At 40.9% G+C, this 18,049-nt stretch overlaps 2 protein-coding genes across 3 annotated transcripts; both read left to right on the top strand.

Annotated features, from left to right (window-relative positions):
- The first annotated feature begins 2,006 nt into the window (after positions 1-2,006).
- On the top strand, positions 2,007-8,184 carry hnf4a (hepatocyte nuclear factor 4, alpha). The gene is made up of 10 exons (XM_037103106.1): positions 2,007-2,176; positions 3,164-3,338; positions 3,910-4,004; positions 4,438-4,544; positions 4,634-4,789; positions 5,353-5,440; positions 5,535-5,687; positions 5,804-6,040; positions 6,546-6,668; positions 7,135-8,184. Exons 1-10 carry the CDS (start codon positions 2,089-2,091, stop codon positions 7,275-7,277), a joined length of 1,365 nt encoding a protein of 454 aa, XP_036959001.1. The 5' UTR covers positions 2,007-2,088; the 3' UTR covers positions 7,278-8,184.
- A 1,369-nt stretch (positions 8,185-9,553) lies between these two features.
- ttpal (tocopherol (alpha) transfer protein-like) lies at positions 9,554-15,478 on the top strand. 2 transcript variants are annotated; one of them, XM_037103131.1, is made up of 6 exons: positions 9,554-9,687; positions 10,103-10,329; positions 11,155-11,398; positions 11,542-11,735; positions 12,293-12,403; positions 13,144-15,478. In XM_037103131.1, exons 1-6 carry the CDS (start codon positions 9,642-9,644, stop codon positions 13,420-13,422), a joined length of 1,101 nt encoding a protein of 366 aa, XP_036959026.1. In that variant the 5' UTR covers positions 9,554-9,641; the 3' UTR covers positions 13,423-15,478. The 2 variants fall into 2 exon arrangements, with proteins under 2 accessions (XP_036959026.1, XP_036959027.1); XM_037103132.1 differs by lacking the exon at positions 9,554-9,687 and adding an exon at positions 9,719-9,996.
- The last annotated feature ends 2,571 nt before the right edge of the window (positions 15,479-18,049 follow it).

Here is an 18,049-nt window from a genome sequence, read left to right as displayed (position 1 = left end):
AGTGTTGAGCTCTTGGATCAGCCTCACGTGCAGGTTGCATTTTCACAAACAATGAAGTCTTTTACATAAAGGCATCACTTTGCTTTAGCGAGTTATTTCTCTTGTTAATTATGCGAGAATTAACTCGGATTAACCAGCGATGTAATTACACATGGGAGTAGGTCTGAATATGACAGATGACAGGTGATTTAAGTATTGAGAATGTTTCCTGAAGTGAATGTACCATTATATTTTACATTGAAGTATTATCAACAAAATGTACTTGAAGAGTCAAAACAGTTTATTTTACAGAATGGATCCTTTCAGAGTGTTAAATTCGTATTATTACAATATTACCGAATGATTTAAATTGATGCTTTAGCTTAAAATTAGCACTTTATTCATTCTTGTTTTAAGTTCAGTGAAATTAATAGAGACATTTGAATCAGTTTGACAGCAGAGCAGCTCTGTTTCACTGTGGCAGAACTTGTATCTCAGCCTTTCTTACAATATCTTAGTAGCGTTTTAGTAGCATTACTTAAGTTCAGGTTCAGGTAAAATGACTTATTGAGCAGTAAAATGTTCCCCATCACTGTTTTCCTTTTATATCTGTTGATGTTTTTAGATTAACATTGTCTCTGCATTAATGTATATGTGTCATCTTATAGCTGTAGATGTTTAAGGTTCATCTACGTAGTTTAATCTACAGCAGTGCATCTGATTCTGTAAAATATGTTTGTAATCAGGCTGTCCTGTGAGAACCACACCTCTATAAAGTGCAACTGTCTGTGGTGTTTGCAACTTGGTGAGGCTACATTTTCTAGGTTTTTCAATCGTTTATCCAGTTTAAGAAGTGGGATGCATGAAGGAACTCTTATTGCTTCAGTTTGCCAGAAAAAAAAGTCAAAATCGTGACATTTAAATGACTGAAAAGTGACTCAAGTTGTCAAACAAATGCAGCAGCTGAAGAAGCAAACCACTTGCCTCTAAGATGAAATGGAGTAGAAGTACACAGCTGCATAAAATGGAACAATATTTGTAAGACAGTTGATTACTAAGTGCAACTTTAAAGTCGTCAAATGATGATGTTTTGGGTTGTTCTGTTGGGCCGGGCCACCTACTTAAAATATTGAAAGTGATCTGATGAGTTAGGAAAGAGACTCAGTAATCCACTATCTTACAAATTGGACCTTTAGGAAGTTGATGTGTTTTGTGGGAGTTTGGATAAACTGTTCGCGTCATGAAATTACATAAAACCATGTGAGGTTCATGGAATAATTAATGTATTTAATAAGAATCCAGCTCTGCATGTAGGGGCCCTTTGTCTCATAATTCCCCCGTGGCTGTTAGAAAAACGTCGTGGTGTGAAAAGTACGATGTTTCCCTGTGAAATGTAGATGAGTGGAAGTATAAAGTAACATGAAATGGAAATATTGAAATACAGGACACCGTTGGTCTCTCTGCAGACACATGAAGCTGAGCTGCGCCTTCATTTTTGTCTTTATAACATAACACGGGTGCTGTAATTTGTGTGCATGTGATACCTGCATGCTACATAAAGTTTCCGCTGTAAAATGAACTGGTTTAAGGTGGCGGGCAGTGATTTGGCAGAGGGTTGAGCTGATATTGCTCTCGTGGAGGAATTGTTAATCCATTACTGACGGAGGACCCAGACGAGATGGTAGCTATCAAAGTTGTGCTATCTCTCCCCAAAACGAAAAAAAACAACAACCCTGTGATTCACCACTGAAGGGGCTGGTTAACCATCAACCAGAGAGACACTCCACCTCTCCTCTGGTTAGCAGCGCGAATGGAAGGAGGAGAAGGAGGTCGGCTGTCAGTCACTGGTTTCCTATCTGACACCAGTAGGTCCCCATCACACTCAACTGGGCCTGGGAGCTACCTTGTTAAAGGGCGGAGCAAGGCTTAAAAAAAAAAGAAAAAAAAGTGTGGCGGAGGAGGGGGGGGTTAGTGGAGGTGTTTGGGGGTGTGAGAAGGGAAGGATGAGGAGGAGGAGGAGGAGGAGGGGGGCACATTAGCTTCTTGGACAAGTCTTTCTGCCCCACTGTCAGGTAGTTGAGAATTTGTTAGTCCAAAGCGCCGGCAGACATGGACATGGCAGACTACAGCGAGGCTCTGGACCCAGCCTATACAACACTGGAGTTCGAAAACATGCAAGTGCTCCCGCTGGGCACAGGTGAGTCGCATATATGCAGCTCTGGCGTTGAACTTTGAAACTTTTACTGATTTAAAACTTTGGTCAGGAGCGGACAGAGGGGAGTTCTGGCACGGAGTGATAAAAAGGGGTCATTTGTCCATCTGGTCGCGCTCGCAGAGGGATGATCCTGTTCAGTGGTCTTCTTTTATCACCTCTGGGTGCAAAAGTGAAACATTAAGGGACTTGTTGATTTACGAGACTCGGCTCTGTTCTCGATGCGACCGGGTCATCTGGTCGGAGCAGTTTGAGCCTGTAGACTGATGCGGTGTCAGATTGATTACAGTGGGCCTGATATTCATCCTCTGATGAAGCAGTCGTTTGAGTGTCACGATCCTTCGTCTCCTGTTACAAACGGTCCTTTCCCACAGAACCTTAAGGGAAGAAAAAGGGGTCCAGTTTTTCGAGAGGTGTTCACAATGACACCAACTTATTTATATATGCAGTCTCCCATGACGTTTGAACGTGATCCTGATTCTAAAATTCCCAACTCGACAAAAAAAAAAAAGGAAGCCTGACATGGAGCATTACTCAAGTTTTTCCCATGTTTCTACTCTATTGTTTAAATGCATGACGACGTCTCTGAGTCAACAGCATGTGTCATGACATACTCTATGATTGATTGATCCAGTCTGGTGACTAAAAACTGTCTCCAGTGATTGCCTTTTCAGAGGTAATCAAGATCCCATCAGTTTTGCTCTGTTGACTCTGTGGGAGCCACTCAGGCCGGTAAAGACTGGGTTTGATCAGTCGATCACTGCGGCCGTTCACACCCTCTTAAATCAAACCTCTCCATGTCAAACCTCTTCTAAACCATCTTGATGATTGTTGACTGCCGTAATCATTAATTAAGCTTTCACAGAAAAAAACAATTTATCTGGTTTCAGGTCATGCTGTTGATCTAAAAGTCAGTCCTCTGACCTAATGAGACTTTCTATCCCTCTCTCTCGCTCTCTTCGCTTGTGACAGACTCCTCACCGGCTGAGAGCGCCAACATGAACGCCACCGGCCACCTGGGGGCGGGCAGCCTCTGCGCCATATGTGGAGACAGAGCCACAGGCAAACACTACGGGGCGTCCAGCTGCGACGGCTGCAAGGGCTTCTTTAGACGCAGCGTTCGCAAAAACCACATGTACTCGTGCAGGTGAGGATGGATCTCCAACTGAGGAGGGCGAAATTCTCAGATGTGACATCTCAAATAAAGCACTGCACATCTGGCCACACCAGTAGAGACTGTTCACAACTACACACTGACACAGCAAAATGGAAATAAATACTGCAAAAAACTAGCTTTTGCAACTAACAGTTTGCATTACAGAGGGATCTACAGATTATCTTCTTGGATACATAAAAAAAAGTTTTAAAAAATGCAATTATAATTTCCTACAGGTCAAGGTGACATCTTTAAATGTTGTGTTTTGTCCAACCAGCGGTCCAGAATGCAAAAACATTCTGTATATCTTATAGAAAAATATCAAAATCTCACAATCACCAAGCTGAAAACACAAAATATTTGACATTTTCGCTCAAATAATGGGTTAAAATAATCCCTCAATAACCAGAGCTCCTGCAGATTAACCTCCTGTGAATCAACTAATCGGTTAATCGACCAATCATCCGTTGCAGCTCTGATAGCTTCACTGATTCTAGCCTCTTTTTTTTTTTGACTCTATGAAAGCACAAACAAACTCTCTCAACTTATTTTTGTTTTCCAGATTCAACAGACAATGCATCGTGGACAAAGACAAACGAAATCAATGCAGATACTGCAGGCTGAAGAAATGCTTCAGAGCCGGCATGAAGAAAGAAGGTAGGAGCTGACCGGATCTATAAAACTCAGTCTATATGTTTTATAACACACGAACACTTAAAACACAACTTCACATTTTTTCAGCAAATCACTGAGCGTGAGCTGTCACCCCACTGAATCGACACGACTTGGCTGAGTGTGTTGCAATCCCCACGAGAGTTTGTTAATGTTCACTCTCTGGAGCGCCGAGGTCTCTAACCAGCTTATGCTGAGCAAACATTTCCGAGCAATAATAGCCATATACTGATAAAGATGACGACCCGGGAAGACTTATTTTTCTTTTAAATGACTCTGAATTCTTTGTGCAAGAATGCGACAGAGATAATGGAACATTTGTCATTGTTTTAATGAGCTGGATGACGATTATTTCTCTCACACCTCTGCAGATGATGATGCTATAAATCTGTGTGTGTGTGTGTGTGTGTGTTTTCAGCCGTGCAGAATGAAAGAGACAGAATCAGCACCAGGAGGTCCAGCTATGAGGACAGCAGTTTACCATCCATCAACGCACTCATCCAGGCAGACGTACTGTCAAGACAGGTAAGACCGACTGCACCACCTTGAGGAATCACACCTAAATATGATCGATCACCTGCAGCAAGGCGCATAACGATGTCACGTCCGTCTAGATCACCTCCCCTGCTCCTATACTGAACGGCGACATAAGGACCAAAAAGATCGCCACCATCACAGACGTGTGTGAGTCCATGAAGCAGCAGCTGCTGGTCTTGGTAGAGTGGGCCAAGTACATCCCAGCCTTCTGTGACCTGCCCCTGGATGACCAGGTAAGGATCATACACAGACAGAGTGTACATAGTTGTATAGACACTCTGGTAACTCATCAACCAGCCGGCTGAAAACCAAAGAGCGGGCAGCAGGAGCACATGGTTATAGAATCAATGAGGCTTCTTCTGAATAAAAACGTAGCAGAAAAAGAGATTGATGTGCATAATAGTTACATATTTTTGTTTTTTTTTGTATGTGTATAACAATTCCGATAAATTAATAAAAACATTTCTTTTATCACTTTAAAACCTCAAATTCCTCAACCAGGGTGGTTAATGTATTTTAATTCTGAGTTAGAATATGATGAGCTGGTTTTGAAGTTATATTCCCACAAAAAAAAAGTGCAGAATCATTAACAGTGTGATCACCAGGCCCGGGTAACTGATTTGCTGATGTTACATTGGTTGAGGAAGCCAGTGTTTTCCACCAGTGTTTGAGCTTCACATGAAGGGACTGAACCATAAAGTACCCACGACAACTTTCAAATTAGCATGTAGAGGATTAAAGATTTAATGAAAGTATTATCACAGAGCCACTGAGGAATGAATTTGCTGTGTTTCAGGTGGCGCTGCTGCGAGCTCATGCCGGAGAGCACCTCTTGCTCGGTGCTGCAAAGAGGTCCATGCTGTACAAGGACATCCTCTTATTAGGTAAAACACTGTCGATACTCATCACCTAAAATCACCAGGGCTGAATTTTAATGTGGTGTTTTAAATCTCAACCTAAACTGTGATTCTCCTGCAGGAAATGACTACATCATTCCCAGAAACTGCCCCGAGTTGGAGGTGGGCAGGGTAGCAGTGAGAATCCTGGACGAGCTGGTGCTTCCCTTCCAGGAGCTTCAGATAGACGACAATGAATACGCCTGCTTGAAAGCCATAGTTTTCTTTGACCCAGGTACTACCGCAGATTTCTGAATTGTGTCAGCTACTTTTCAAGCCAATAATAATGAGTCACCACCCAATAACACGCTTGCTCTCTGTAAACATCCCCCTGCTTTCATTTGCCCCCAGATGCTAAAGGTCTCAGTGACCCTGGAAAGATCAAGCGGATGCGATACCAGGTCCAGGTCAGCCTGGAAGACTACATCAACGACAGGCAGTACGACTCCCGGGGACGCTTCGGGGAGCTGCTCCTGCTGCTGCCGACGCTACAGAGCATCACCTGGCAGATGATCGAACAGATCCAGTTTGTCAAACTCTTCGGCATGGCCAAGATCGACAACCTGCTGCAGGAAATGCTCCTTGGAGGTGAGCTCTTTGGAACCGTGCGCGACAGACCAACTGCTTCCAATTGTGCGGGTACTGCAGCAAAAAAAAAAAACTTTGCTGCCAAAAAAGCAAATAGATAAATAAATGAATTAAATGTCTGTCAAACTGTCAACAGGACATAAAGCAGGGTCAATTATGACTCATTCTATAATGAATCTTTGATCAGTGGAGGTTTTTCTTAAGCTGAGGAAAGCTATTTAAAAATATGTGACATCATGTGATGTGATGCCTGTCAGCTGAGCAGGAACTTTTCAGTGAGCCACATAACCAGGAAGTTAACCCGGAAGCTAAAAATTCTTTGGGTTCACTGTAGTTATGTAGTTCTATAAAAGTCTATGGTAACCACCCCTAAAAGCTATGGGCCAATATACAGAATCCACACATGTTCACTATATGGACAACAGAGAGGACTGTTGTGTTCCTTCTGCAGTCAGATACTCTCCAGTGAATGAAGACTTACTGCGTATTTGTGTTTTTTCCTCAGGTTCTGCCAATGAGGCTCCACATGCGCCTCACTCTCTGCACCCTCACCTGGTTCAGGAGCACCTCAGCAGCAATGTTATAGTGTCCAGCAACATGCCAACGCCGATTCATAATGGTCAAATCTGTAAGTACAACACACATCGGTGCAAAATGTGAAGGACAATCAAAGATAATTTCTACTGAGGTTTTATTCATTGCCACGTACAGCAGAAGAGCTTGTAACGTAGAAGTATTATTCTACGCAAAGTGAAATCAATGATGTTTCCATGAAGAGAGAGCGTCAGATTTTCTCCTCACCCAGCTCCATGTGCAGCCTAGTCAGGTAGCTGGAAGGACAAACAGGCTCGGCAGAATAATCCTCTAAATTCTTCATGGAAACTAATCTGGCTTATTTTGTCAAAGGAAACTTCTGTTATTCTTTCTTAACATGTTTAATGCTGTGAGAAATTTCGCAAAAGTGCTTAATCCTTATCTGAAAATTATGTTGCCCCAAGACATGTTATACCACTGACTAATGGTAAATATACACCTGCTTATGCTGCAGTTTCTGACTCTGACCTGCTCCTGTTCTTCTGTGTTCTACTTTCCAGCCACTCCTGAAACCCCGATCCCGTCTCCGCCTACTGCCTCCAGCTCAGAACATTATAAAATGGCTCAGGGGGTCATAGCCACCGTGCCCAAGCAGCCAACCTCCATCCCTCAGCCTACTATTACAAAGCAAGAGGCCATCTAACAACCCTCTGCATCCATAATCCTTCAGTTTTTTTGTTTTTTTATTATTGTGTTAAACCAGGGTCTTTATATGTAAGTGCATACACAATCAGCATTGAAGCTGTCAAGTCATAGCTGTGTACGTAGAATGTAACTATAATGATGTCCCTTGCAGATTGCAGTTTTTTTCTTCAGGGATCTACTGTTTCACACATGCAGCTGCAGTTGAGCTCCACACAGCAGCGAATGCCAGACAAAACATCTAAACTATCAGTCGTGCTGTTGTTCTGTAAGATCGACACGTAGGAATACATCGTTGTATATATAGTTTATTATTGGGTAATATCACTTCCTTTAGCGTGGCCTCAGTGTGTGCAGTAAGGCTGATGTTAGACATGGTGACGGGATCATGTCAGTATTTCATGAATGTTACAACAGGCCTTACAATGTCATGTCTCTAGTGTTGCACAGTATTTTATTTCATGTTCATTACTGACAACTCTCAGTAGCAACTTTGAAGATTTCATCTCATCAAAGCTAAAGGAAATCCCTTGAATGACTTCAGCATTTGAGGGATTCTATTTTAAATCTTCTGTGACAGGACTATAAATATGTGGTTTATTTTATGTACTGGAAAAATGCATATTTACAGTAGGAACATTTGTAATTCACACCAAGAAATCTTGGTACATATTGTGAAGTCTGTGGTGCCACTCTGCAAAAGTCACAAGCAGACATGCTGAGGAAGTTTCCCAATAATATGTTGTATTGGTTTTTAAAAAATATATATTATATTTTTTGTTTAGTACTTTGTTGTGGATAACTGGTGGAATAAAGTGTGCCTTGTAGCCTGTACTGCCTTACAAACACAGGCACTGTTTCGCCTTACAATGTGAAGATGAATTAATAAATCTCAAGGTCTATTTTTACATCGCATTTCCTACTTTTATACTTTATATCTCTTGTTATAAGACAAGAGTTTCTGGAGGGGATGACTGGGATAATCGGAATAATAAATGGTACAATTCAAAGGTGCAATATATTGTTTTGGACTCTTATAGGTAATATTTTAAAATATTCATACAATATTATACAAGCTCAGATATGTATTTGATTACTATATTACAATAACTAAATAACAAGGTGTCATTAAGCTGTCATGAAGATATAAGGGTGGTTACTTAGAATGGTCCTGGACATATGAACAAAAGTATAGAACATATAGAATTGTGTTTGTATGTTTGTATGCTTATGAAAATCAATTAATGATGAAATTCTCCCTAAAACTACAAAGTGCACCTTTAATAAAGGCGTCAGACATGTTGGAGAGTTTCCAGAGAAGAAAAAAAAAACGGTTCCAACGTGGCAGTGTTGTTTGTTCACTGACCCAATGCAACATGTGGTTGTAGACTGATAAAGTGCCATAAAATCATTACAGATAGCGGAGCACTGATTCGTGACAGAGAGCTCTTCAAGGATTTATATTATTCACATTCACAATCCAATGTGCTGCATTTAGACTCAGCTATAGACAGACATGGCTGAGGAAACAAGTGGAAGTTTGAAGACTTGAAGGTCATCCACAAAGATATCCAAGGAAGTAACATTTTTCCAACCACAACGGTCTTACAACTACATCCACATCAACAGGCTTACAATAGCTGGATGTATTAATTTTAACAAATCATTTTCACGTTTGAGATAGAAACATACCTGACGACGTTGAGACGACATGTGATCTGTAGTGACAGGGGCTGAGCAACATGCAGGTCAACTCTGCCATCTACCGCTTTCCAGTGTAACCGATACACCTGATGTGTCCACAAAAAATGTGTAAAAACATCTAGCACACATCTGCCATGTGTTACACTGACTTTAATTGATTAACTAACTAACTAGACATTTTTCAAAAATGATAAAGAGAGAGAGAAACATCTTTAATGAGCAAATGGCAAATGCTATACGTTAAATAGCCCTCTGTCTCCTACAAGATAAAAATACAGGCTCTAGTTTTATTTTAAAACGATGATGTATTGTGGTAAATGTGTCTGAAGTGCGTTTGCAAAATGTGAAGTTCTCGTTCGATGGGCGACAAGATGATTGGGTCAGAGCTATTTGTTTAAGCAAGTAAAATTCTACCATATCAGTTAGACAATTGTGAGTAAATAATACATTTTAAAGAATATGTTTAAAGTAAAAAACAAAAACTTGAAACAAGCACAAAAATCGAGCTTTTTTAGCATTTGTCTTCAATTTTCACTGCTCGACACGTCGTGCTCGGTTAGTTTCCGAGGGACACTGAAGGCAGCACAGCAGTCAAAACAATAGACGTACGACTCGACGCCTCTGGTGCGTCGGCAACGCGTCACGCGCTGCATATGGGCCAATGAGGGAGCGCCGTTTCTCTACCCGGAAAAGGATCTTCCTGACAGGTCGGTTGTGATTTTTGATGCGGTGGTTTTGTGCAGTCGTGTCTGTGTTTTTGATGACATTTCTTCACTTTCCAATGGATGCTCATAAAAGGCATCTTTTTGTGTCGTAGTCGGTGAATGTTAAACGCATTTCCGCGTTGGTGTTGAGTCATTATTCTGACTTTAGTTCTGTCGCATCGGTTCTGCTCAGGATCCGGTCGTATTAGCCAGTCCGTGTCTGCTGAGGCTGTGACTCATAGCTAAGCAAATACATACAGTGAGCATGTTTTCACTGAACGTTTTATTTCCACTAACGTTTGTCCAGTTCAGGTAAAGGCTGTAAACTGTGTGTGTCACCTGCCAGAATCTAACATGACAGCTCATTTACTGTTTTCATAGCCTCTCTGGTGCCTCTTGTGTTTTGCTTCTCAAACAGCTTCACCCAGTCAGTCCATGGCTGATCAGCATGAGTCCATCGATCTCAGGTCTCCTCCAGTGGACCCAGCAGCAGCTGCAGGACACAGCTGGTTCCCTGCACCCCCTCCACCCATCTATACCTGCACCCTGACACCTGAGCTGGTGGCCAAGGCACGGGAGGAGCTCCAGGAGAAACCAGAGTGGCGCCTGCGGGATGTCCAAGCTCTGCGAGACATGATACTGAAGGTATTGCTTTGTTCCTTTTCTTTTTCTTTTTCTAATATTTCTTTTTTTTGCTGCCATAGTGACATTCATATAAAAATAAACAGTCTCATTCCTGATCATCTTCCAGCAGTATTCCAAGCAGGACTTGACAGTTTGGATGAAAACATCCCTAAAATGTGAAGAATTTGAAAACAGTCAAATAATGAATCCTCACTCAAATTCTCAGATTTGTAAAATTCAACAGTGAAAATAGTAGATAATTAGTGAATTATAAAAGAATAAGCTTTTTTTTAAAAATGAGGCTGGATATATTCTGTATTTCTGTTCCTTTCCACAAATCCCAGTAACAAAAATCTAAACAACCAGCCTGTTGCACTGAGCCCTAGTTTGCTCCATCTGGTAATAACATTTTCAAGATGACCCACATTTTGGAACAATAATTGTGTTTCTGGAGTCCGGATTTGTTCATCTTTTTAAACACTCGTTTTAAAAAGTTGTTTTAAGCCTTTCGACCATCTTAAGCGTTCCACAATCCTTAAATCTTTTAAGGTCTCCATCCAAAAAAAGTTATAATTCACAGACCAGGTATTGTGGAATGCTATAACTGTTGAGTTTATTGGATGACAATGAAGCTCTATTTTACAGAGAATTAAGCTATCAGGCATTTAGATAGACACACAAGTAGCAACTTCATTGCTGGCTTTAGTCTTTTCTTGAACTTTCTTGACAATGAAAAAAATACAGAATATCACCAGAATCACAGGAAACAAATTGCCATTATGAAATGGTACTGCGCATCGTTTGGTCACAGATCATGTTCATGCTTTTTGTCAACCGACTCTGCAGGAACAGCCAAATCTCAGGACGAGGCTGGACGACACCTTTCTCCTGCGCTTCCTGCGGGCCAGGAAGTTCGACTATGACCGTGCCCTGCAGCTGCTGCTTAATTATCACGCAGGCCGTAAGGCTTGGCCAGAAGTGTTCCAGGACCTGAAACCATCCACAGTGAAACATGTGCTGGACCTGGGCTTTCTCACGGTCCTGCCACAGCCAGACCCCAACGGAAGATACATCCTCTGTCTCCGGCCAGGTGAGTGTCATTGTAGCTATCGGCAGTTTTATAATGTATTAAATATGATATTACTACTGTACTACTCTAAGTACATACTTAGTGGCTTACACCTTGCTACTGATTCCTCTTCTTCTTCTACACAACTCGATCTCCTTTTACAGGAAAATGGAAACCAAATGATTATCCCTTTGTTGACAATGTGAGGGCCATTTATTTGACTCTGGAGAAGCTGATCCAGCCAGAGGAAACGCAGGTGAATGGTATTGTTATCTTGGCCGACTACACCGGAGTGGGCATGTCTCAAGCATCCAATCCAGGCCCGTTCCTCGCCAAAAAGGTTGTGAGCATCCTTCAGGTGAGAAATCTAACATCCGATGATCTGATGGCACAACTAGGGCTGCACAATATGGTCAAAAAGGGATACTGCGTTTATTTTGACAGAAATTGCAATTGCATGTATTTCATGATTGTTAAGGATGATCAAATTTTGCACCACAGTTTTCATTGTCAATGGAAAATCATGATTATGTGGCCTTTCTCTTGGTCTCTGCCAAACAAATATGTTCTATTACAACTAGAGAAGAAGCTTTGTAGGTCAGAGCATCTCTTCAGCAATACAAAATATCATAAACACAATGTTTTGTGACACAATTTACCTTTTATAAAATAATTGCAGTTCTTGTGATTTGGATAATGCACTTGGTCATATTGTGATTTTAATTATTTTGCGATTGATTGTGCAGCCACAGTGTTAACGCACAAGAAAACAACCTTGTCATTTACAGCAGCGGCTCTTGAGTGCTGCCTGTTGAGTTTTGTCGTGACTGCAGTGTGAATATATTTACTTGAGCACACAAAACACAAAGTGAAATACTTTGACTGTGACTGTTCTGTTTCTATTCTAATTTGCAGGATGGGTTTCCAATCAGAATCAAGGCTGTTAACATAATTAACGAGCCCAGGATTTTCAAAGGCATCTTTGCTATAATTAAGCCTTTTCTGAAGGAGAAGATGGCAGAGAGGGTAACTATTGTCCTTGAATTGTCTCTGACTCTTTTGTTTCTTAACAAAGGACTATTTTGAATCGTGTGCCTCCCTTTTATCCGCAGCCTGTACGCAAAAATCATTCGCTCTATTTTTGTCCTTGAAAATAGAAGGCCAAGCATTTTCTTTTCACGGGAATGAACTTAGACCAACACAGCTCAACCCTGTTTTTTCTTTCAAAATCTCTTGAGATGGTCTGCTTTGTGCTCATTCAAACCTGCAATACTTGATTGTCAGTCATGTTTGGGCAGCAGAAACAAGCATACATGTAGTTACCTTTTAGATTAACATGGCATACAGTTGCTTAAATACACAATCATCACATGTGAGGCAACATTAGATTGGTTTGTCGAGCAGTATTCACTCCAGCTTATTAAGTCCAGAGGGAAATATCGGCCTCTTTAGCAGCTAGATGTTCCACTATGTTCACAAGCCTAGGAGCTAATTTTGTCTGCCTGCCATTTAATGCAAAGCATGTTACACTCATCTGTATTTACCCTTTCCTACTGGGACCAAAAACTTTGCTAGCTGGAGAAGTGAGAATGAACCAAAACAGTACATTAGTTGGCTTTAAAACCAAAACAATGAGCTAAAAGAAGCTATAAATCTCTGTGGAGTTAAGTGTAACTATAGAATCCGATGATGATTATTCACTGTTGATAAAGAAGCTCATGGCGAAGCAGGTGACGCCGCTGATTTTATGTTGTCTCTCCATACAGTATGTCCTCCACGGCTCAGACCTGCGCTCTCTGCACCGCAATATCCCCCGGTCGGTTCTCCCGCAGGAGTATGGTGGCACCGCGGGCCAGCTGGACATGGGCGCCTGGTCGAGTCTGCTGCTGGACTGTGAGGAGGAATTTATAGTGGAGTTCTGCCAGCCGGATCCACTAGAGGGCGTGGTACTCCCAGACTCCATGCTGTTTGAAGGAGAGCAGGCCAGCGGGCAGGACGATGACACCTTCAGGGGACTGCGCTCTCAGCTGTACTACTGTTACTGATGTACACTCCCGTCACTGAGAGGACATTGTCTGTTTCATTTGAAACATGTGTGTAGACTTTTACAGGGCAAGTTGCCAATATTATACATGATTTATTTTACTAACTAAGCAGCACTACTATAGGTGGATATAGTCTTTTGTAGTTTACACGTAGCCCAGCATTTAAACATGGTTCCAAGGCAGCTGCAGGCTCAGGCAAAGAGGCTTTGACATGAGCAGGTGCATGTTTAGCCCTTATAGATGGCTTTTATGAATTGATTATTATGTATTACATTTTTTCAAAAGGTGCCCATATGTACGTGGAAGCAGGCTTTGCTTGATGTAGTCTTTCTCCACCCCGTCTATAGTGGTCGTTAAAAGATGCCTTCTTGAATTGGAACCAGACAACTTTTCAATTTCCCCCCTCTGTCGCCACAACATGGCTACCGCTAACTGCCTGGCCACTAACCAAAGCAATAAATAATCATAAGAATCCCAATTTGACATGTAAACCAGTGCTATGCAAAGGCAGAGTTAAATCTGGTGTTATTGATCAGTTGGCAAGTTTTGTTAATTTCAGAGAGGAAGATGGTTTTGCTCGAGTCTCGCTGGGGTTACAGACTTTGACACCGATGCTCTCCATCGAGTGAATGTCAGCCTGTTCACTGTTGTTTTACCTCAGTTTCTATCAGTCTTCCCTTCTTTTGCCCTCTCTATCAGTGGGTTTTTAAAAAATCTTTTACAGTGTAGAGTTTCCACAGGTATTCCAGTTTTTCCACCGTTACCTGGGAATAGCAACCAGGGAAGGGAATGAGTTGCTTCCTTTGTGCCATAATGTAACCTCCATTCTTGCAGGGACAAATCGAGCCCTGTGGACAGGCTGAATAACACAGAGAACCAATCTATAGGTGGATGGTTTCTTTCTCCTACGCTGTGCAGTCAGTATATATTGCAGAATGATATGTAGGGTGAAAAAGTTGTCTATTGCCAGTTTAAAGGGCCTTTAGTGAAACAGATTGGACAAACTCTGCTGTCCTCGTTTTGTGTTCAGCTAAAATCTAAATTGAGGCTTCAGCAGAACCAGTTAGACAAATCATGTGGGTACCAGAAACGCTGTCCAGGGAATTTCATACTAGAAACACTGACTTTTGAAGTTACCCACTGTATTTGGCTGACTGAGACTGTGGATTTGTCCCCAATCTCTTCCATTGGAAGCACACTAGTAAGGGATCTCTGAATGATTACAGCAAGCTTAAAAAAAAAAAAAACCTGTTCCAGTGTATATATGGGCAGTACAGTACTGTCTTAAGGCAGACATGGTAAAATATTAAATGTGGCCATAGGTTCTGCCTGCATGGTTACATCACCCTACAACTCAACAAAAAAACAACAAATGGAGACAGTTTTAGTGTATGTAACCGTCTAATACATTGCCTTAAACTGTTGTGAATCAGTAGATTTTTCCTATGTGTCATGAATCATCTTGGATTTTTGTGAACCAAAGCAATACTCCTGTGTACCATCATCAGGGCTTATCTTGCATAAGAGCAGATGTACATCACTATTAGTAAGTGGAAATATTATGGAAGGGAGACTTACCAGTAAACCTTCTTGCTGAAAATGTAACTCATGCACTGTTTTCAGGGCCTTTGTTTAGTTGATCCTTTAGTTTTCTCAAACCTGAATCGTCTGAGAGGATTATTTTTCTATGTTCAGATAATCTGCCTTATGTTTTTTTTTTAAAAAACCTTTTTTGACCTGTTTGCCAGTGTTTCATCACTCAGTCTTAACACGGGGCCATTACTGATCACAGGAGTCACACGAGGAAGAGAACATTCAGTCCTGATTTTATAGACATCTGGTTTGCCAAATTTTACACCCGGCCACGTACAGAAATGTGCAATAAATGTTGGATCTGTTTTGTTGCGGTAGCCCGAAGCTAACTTGAATTATTTCCACAGTCAGTCTTTTATATCTTTATTTTTAAGCATGTCTGTGATTATAAGCTGTATTGTGTTACAGGATATTTATCGTCGGTAGTGAAGACAGTAAATTAAAACTCAAACAGAGAAACTGCTATTTGTGTCTTGTTTGTGCTGTGGATGCTGTTGTTGGCAGAGGGTGGTGGTATGCTGCTGGCTCTGGGGAAGTTGTGGGTATTTTCACAACACTATTGTGCCTGACTTGAGCAGCTTTTCCAAACTGGGCTCATGGTTCCCCAAAGACATCAGATACACAGTGGCGGAGTTTTAGTTTAAGGACTTTATTTATCATGTGGACAGCAGTTACAGGGGAACAGCTGAAGTCCACATTCTCAGGCTCTTACAAAATGTACAGTAAAAGAATGAGAAAAGAAAACCAGTACAAAGAAGTACAAAGTTTGTACAGAGCAGACGTGTAAAGTAAAATGTTAGCTCTTAAAGAGTAAATCCTCCAGTGTGTTTACAGGTTTACTATGTGGAAAAAGTAATATAAAGCCTTTTGTGTCTCCAGAGGAAGCTGCATGTACTCTGATAAATTGCTTCCAGTGATGTCACTAAGTGACAGCGTTGCATTGTGGTTAATTTAGGCACTATGTTTTGAAACAGAAGAAGAATGTGTGGAATAAAACAGGCAATATCTCTTTTTTTTCTGCTGTATCGATCTTAATCACTTGTTTTTCAGTCTTCCATTATGTCCAACAGTGCTATGGGACCAGAGGACTGCTTTACAGAACCCTGTCACTGGATTACCCACAATGCAACTTAGCCACTGAGTGATACTACTGGAATGTGCAGTGGTACTCCCCAAGTGTTATAAACACACTTTAATGTGTGGAAGTACCCTTGAAGTGAGATTCAGGCACCTCAAGAATGTACTTACATACATAAATGCAACTTGTTTTCTTCCACTTCCAAAGACATATAACTTTACCTTAGGTCGGTAATACTAAATGTGGTTTTCAGGGATCACACCAGCAATATCACATATTTAATCTAAGTGGTTCATTATATTTCAAGGCTAATAATTATGGAATTATAGATATATGTGAAACACTGAGAAGCTGTGTCTTAGACTCAAGACTAAAATAGGTTTGGAATGAGAGCCTGCTGGTTTGTTATGGGACCATTTCCATCTGGAAGATTTACTCAGAACTCATTGATTTGCGCTGTTTCTTTAATGAGATTTCGACATAATTTTAACTCCACTCAGCCTACGCTGTTGGATATTGTTCGTCTTCTGTTACCATGACATTAATTTAGTCAACAAGACTTTTTTTTGCCACGCTGTCCAGTCATGCCATTTGAGGTAATAACAAAAGAAAAAGAAAGGAGACGGGTCAATGAAAGGGTCACTTGGCTGATTTTACACTTGAAGTTCAGTCTGTGCGTCACAAAGAAGACAGCTCCATTATGTCTTCTGTGGCTCTGGGGAAACCTTCGAGAAAAAATAACCTTGAACATGTCGTGTCATCAGCAGCTTGCGCTTGAGTCTTTACGTTTTTTAACAGAAAGCCTGCATCATTAACTGGGGGTGTAAGATAAGGATGAAGTTGGCATTTAAATGGCCCTAATTTGTGCCTCACGTGTATCACCATCACCTTTACATTTGACTCACAGATCTAAGCAACTGTTTCTCTGAACAATATATATCTGGTGAGTCATTAAACAGCTCTTACTGATATTCTGAAGGTATTTCCAGACTCCCCAAAGACTTTTCTAACCATCTGGATGACGTACAATCGTGGTTGGTGCACAATAAAGATAATATCTAACCTGCTTCCCAAGTTGCAACTCTGATTCCTGAACAAAAACAAATATAGTGTCCAGAAATGACTTTTAATGTCTTTTTGGTGCAGAGAGAGAGTGTGTGGGTCTGCAGTGATGTTTTCTGCCTGTTTCATCACTTATGCATCTACAGGGTCTGGAGAGGGCAGAAAACATCACTGCATCACTCCCTGCACACAACCTGTTCCAACTTTTCCCATGTGGTGGGCGATACAGAACACTGTGCGCCATAACAACCTGACACAAGGACAGTTTCTTCCCACAGGCCATCACTCTGATGAGCCCTTTAATCAGTCTTATAGTGTCAATAACCACACAACACCAGAACACCCTCTTACTTCCATTATAATGATGTTTTTTCTATTTAAAATGCTTTTTTAAATATGTTTAATAGTTTTTAAGATCTACATATCATCACAAAGTCATTGTTAGTATAAATCCTACATGCTGTACATAATCTATATATGCATGTATACATCATTTATACACTCAATGTATTGTCACAACTTAGAATACTTGACTTGTACTTAGAGCTTTATTTATTTATTCATGTTTGTCGTTGGGGATTTTTATACAAGTACAGTTTGTCAGTTTGCTTTGTGTGATTCTTTAATATTTCTACAGAGAAAATATGTCATTATTGGCTACCTGGATAGAAAATACATGTAGCAGCTTAAGAAATTAAGTTAAAAAGTCTAGATTAAATAGCTTAATATTTCATAAAGATTGAAAAGAGGCTTAAAAGATCCTGAAAACATCTTCAGAGCAGCATTGAAATGTTTAAGATATTATCTGTAAGTATTTTGCAATGACAAATGTTCATTATCCCAAATTCATCAAACAACGTTCAAACCCAGAGAAATCCTCAAGCCTTACATTTG

This window comes from Acanthopagrus latus, chromosome 7 (genome assembly GCF_904848185.1).
Source record: "Acanthopagrus latus isolate v.2019 chromosome 7, fAcaLat1.1, whole genome shotgun sequence".
Lineage (NCBI taxonomy): Eukaryota > Metazoa > Chordata > Actinopteri > Spariformes > Sparidae > Acanthopagrus > Acanthopagrus latus.
This window is presented reverse-complemented; position numbering and strand designations above follow the sequence as displayed.